General features: G+C 30.4%; 1 protein-coding gene across 1 annotated transcript; it reads right to left on the bottom strand.

Annotated features, from left to right (window-relative positions):
• Positions 1–1198: 1198 nt before the first annotated feature.
• LOC145847683 (TLC domain-containing protein 2-like) lies at positions 1199–1906 on the bottom strand. The gene has a single exon (XM_082953671.1). It carries the CDS (start codon positions 1904–1906, stop codon positions 1199–1201), a length of 708 nt encoding a protein of 235 aa, XP_082809797.1.
• Between the last annotated feature and the right edge of the window lie 586 nt (positions 1907–2492).

The raw sequence follows: 2492 nt of genomic DNA, 5'->3' as shown, positions 1-2492 counted from the left end.
CCACTATTTTATGGAAGTCTAAAACTTTATCAAAACTCTGTTTTTGAACATAAATATTTACAACAATAAATTTTAAATATTATTAAATTTCTGCAAATTGATAAATTTGAACTTAGGGGTTAAGTTTTAAAAACTAAAAAACTATACTTATACGTTTTAAAGAACTTTTAAATTAATAGGTTATATAAAACTTAGCTGTTTAATTTAATTAAACTAATAAAATAGAGTAGTTTAGTATTTAAAAAAAATTCCACTTCAATTAAGTTAGTTCATGTTTACAATAACATAAAATAATTAAATTTTTAGTTATATTATTAATCTAAACCAAGGCTATCAACTATAATTAAAGTTATTTTATATCAAAATCTCATAAATAAAAAAGTAATTTTATGACAAATATTATTTGAATACGAAACTTTTATTATAGCAATCTGTTAGTTTTTTTTTCTTAAAATAAAATTTCAAAAGGGCACTGTTAGACTTTTGTACATATTTAAAACTCAAAACCTCATAGCAAACATTTTTTTAAATTAAAACTAAAACACTCTTTACAAACAAATTACACAAAAACACTTATGCATGAAAGCCTATTTTAAATACTAATTTACACAGAAAGATAGTTTTACAAAGCATCATCTTTAAATTTCGGTTATTATATGATTAAAGTAAACATTTTGCTAACAAAAAAATTAAATAGTATTTTGAGGGCAAGCCAAGAAAGTTAAGGCGATGCAAAAAATAAAAGTTAGCAAACAAGATATTTAACCCAGTAAACTCTACACAACTTTTTGCTCCAATAAACTTTTAAATGTACAATAATCTCTAAATTAATTATGATTTGAACACAACTTCAGTCAATTATTTAGAACGTAGTAAGAGCAAATTTTTCAAAGAAAAAAAAAATTGTTCATAAATATAAAACAAGATAATTGTTACAATAAACAAATTTGTCAAAGTTTTGGTTTGAAAACATTATTTAATTGGTATTGACAACTTTTTATAATGGTATCTCTATTTTTTTAAACTTGTGTTTGTTTAATTAAATTTATTGACCATTAAACTAACAGCTTACACAAACTTTAAACAATAAGCAATTATCACATAAAACTTGCATTCAATTTAAATGTTTTCAAACAAAAAACAAATAAAGTAATGAACATCAAAAAATAAAGAATAGCAGAATAATTTCAAAATTTTCTCAATCCGCTTTCTTAGCCTCCGAACCGAACACGTCTGCCTTCAACAGCCTCCACAGCAAAACCAAATTTATTCCCACCATCATCACGCCTCCCGCAAAACCCGCGTAATAGCCGGCCGGGTGCAGAACTTCCAGTAGCTTCCACTCGTTCAAAGCCAGGTAGCACATGCAGGGAATGCGGAGTGTTAAAAAAGTGAAAATGTTCGCAAACTTCACCGCCTCCAACTGGAAGGTGGCTGCCGAGCGGTGCATTTTTAGCAGCTGGCGGGCGTGAAGGAACACGGAGTTGATCTCGCAGAAGAGGCTGACGCAGGCGAAATTGACGAACTTGTCCGTGAACAGCGCCATGCCGTGGCACATGAGGATCACCAAGTGGTGCAACACAATGCCCTGGGTAATACCCTGAGTTGATACAATGTGGGTCAGATCGTGGAGAAAGTAGCCCCAGGAGAAGGACACGAGCATCTTGGTCGGAGGAGTGTGTCCGTGGAGAGGGCTGGTGAACAGGCGATCGTTGGTGAGGTAGCAGTAGATGCAAGCGACGCTGGAAAGTACGGAGTGAGTGAAGGAAACGAAGATGTTCAGGTATTTGTTCCTGCGAAATTTACTGCTTTTCGATGTTTCAGGAACAAAGTCAAATCTGTCCAGCAAGAATGTGTACAGCTTGAACGAGGCAAACGAGATGATTGAAAGCAGAAGCCCTTCCATTTTTATTAAAGTTTATGAAAAATGCTTCTGATGTAAAAAAAAAATTATCTTACAAACATTACCTTCCTGAGTTGTCCTGTGATTCAAATAAAAAAAAAAGAGATGTTATGTAGAAGAAATGACTGTTAAACTATTATTTAAGAGATGAAAAATAAATGTGTGAGTGTAAAAAATAGTTTATAACACTAAAGGAAAATATTTTATACTACAATTTACAATGCCTTTTCCTGAATGGAGCTAAACAGTAACTTTAATTAAAAAAAAAAAACTTCTTTAATTTCAACTTTAAGGTTTTTTACTGGATATTCCGAATTTTCTTTTTAAATTATAAATTTCTCTAGTATTAGAAAATTCAGAATTGTATGTTTTTATATAACTGAGGAGCCGTGACATCTTTATTACTTTTTATTATTTCAAATTTTTTACTTCTAGTTTTACATTTACATTCCAAGTTAGGTTTTCCAATAAAAAGGTACAAATTGTTATTATAGGAGTTACTACTTAGATTATATCTGAAATTTATAAACTTACTAGAACACTTGGCCCTATACTGCCTAATAGTTAATTTATAAACTTCCTTGTTACT

Source organism: Thalia democratica, unplaced genomic scaffold, assembly GCF_965202585.1.
Source record: "Thalia democratica unplaced genomic scaffold, ktThaDemo2.hap1.1 HAP1_SCAFFOLD_1037, whole genome shotgun sequence".
Lineage (NCBI taxonomy): Eukaryota > Metazoa > Chordata > Thaliacea > Salpida > Salpidae > Thalia > Thalia democratica.
The sequence above is the reverse complement of the archived record's forward strand: the minus strand, read 5'-3'. Positions and strand labels throughout refer to the sequence as shown.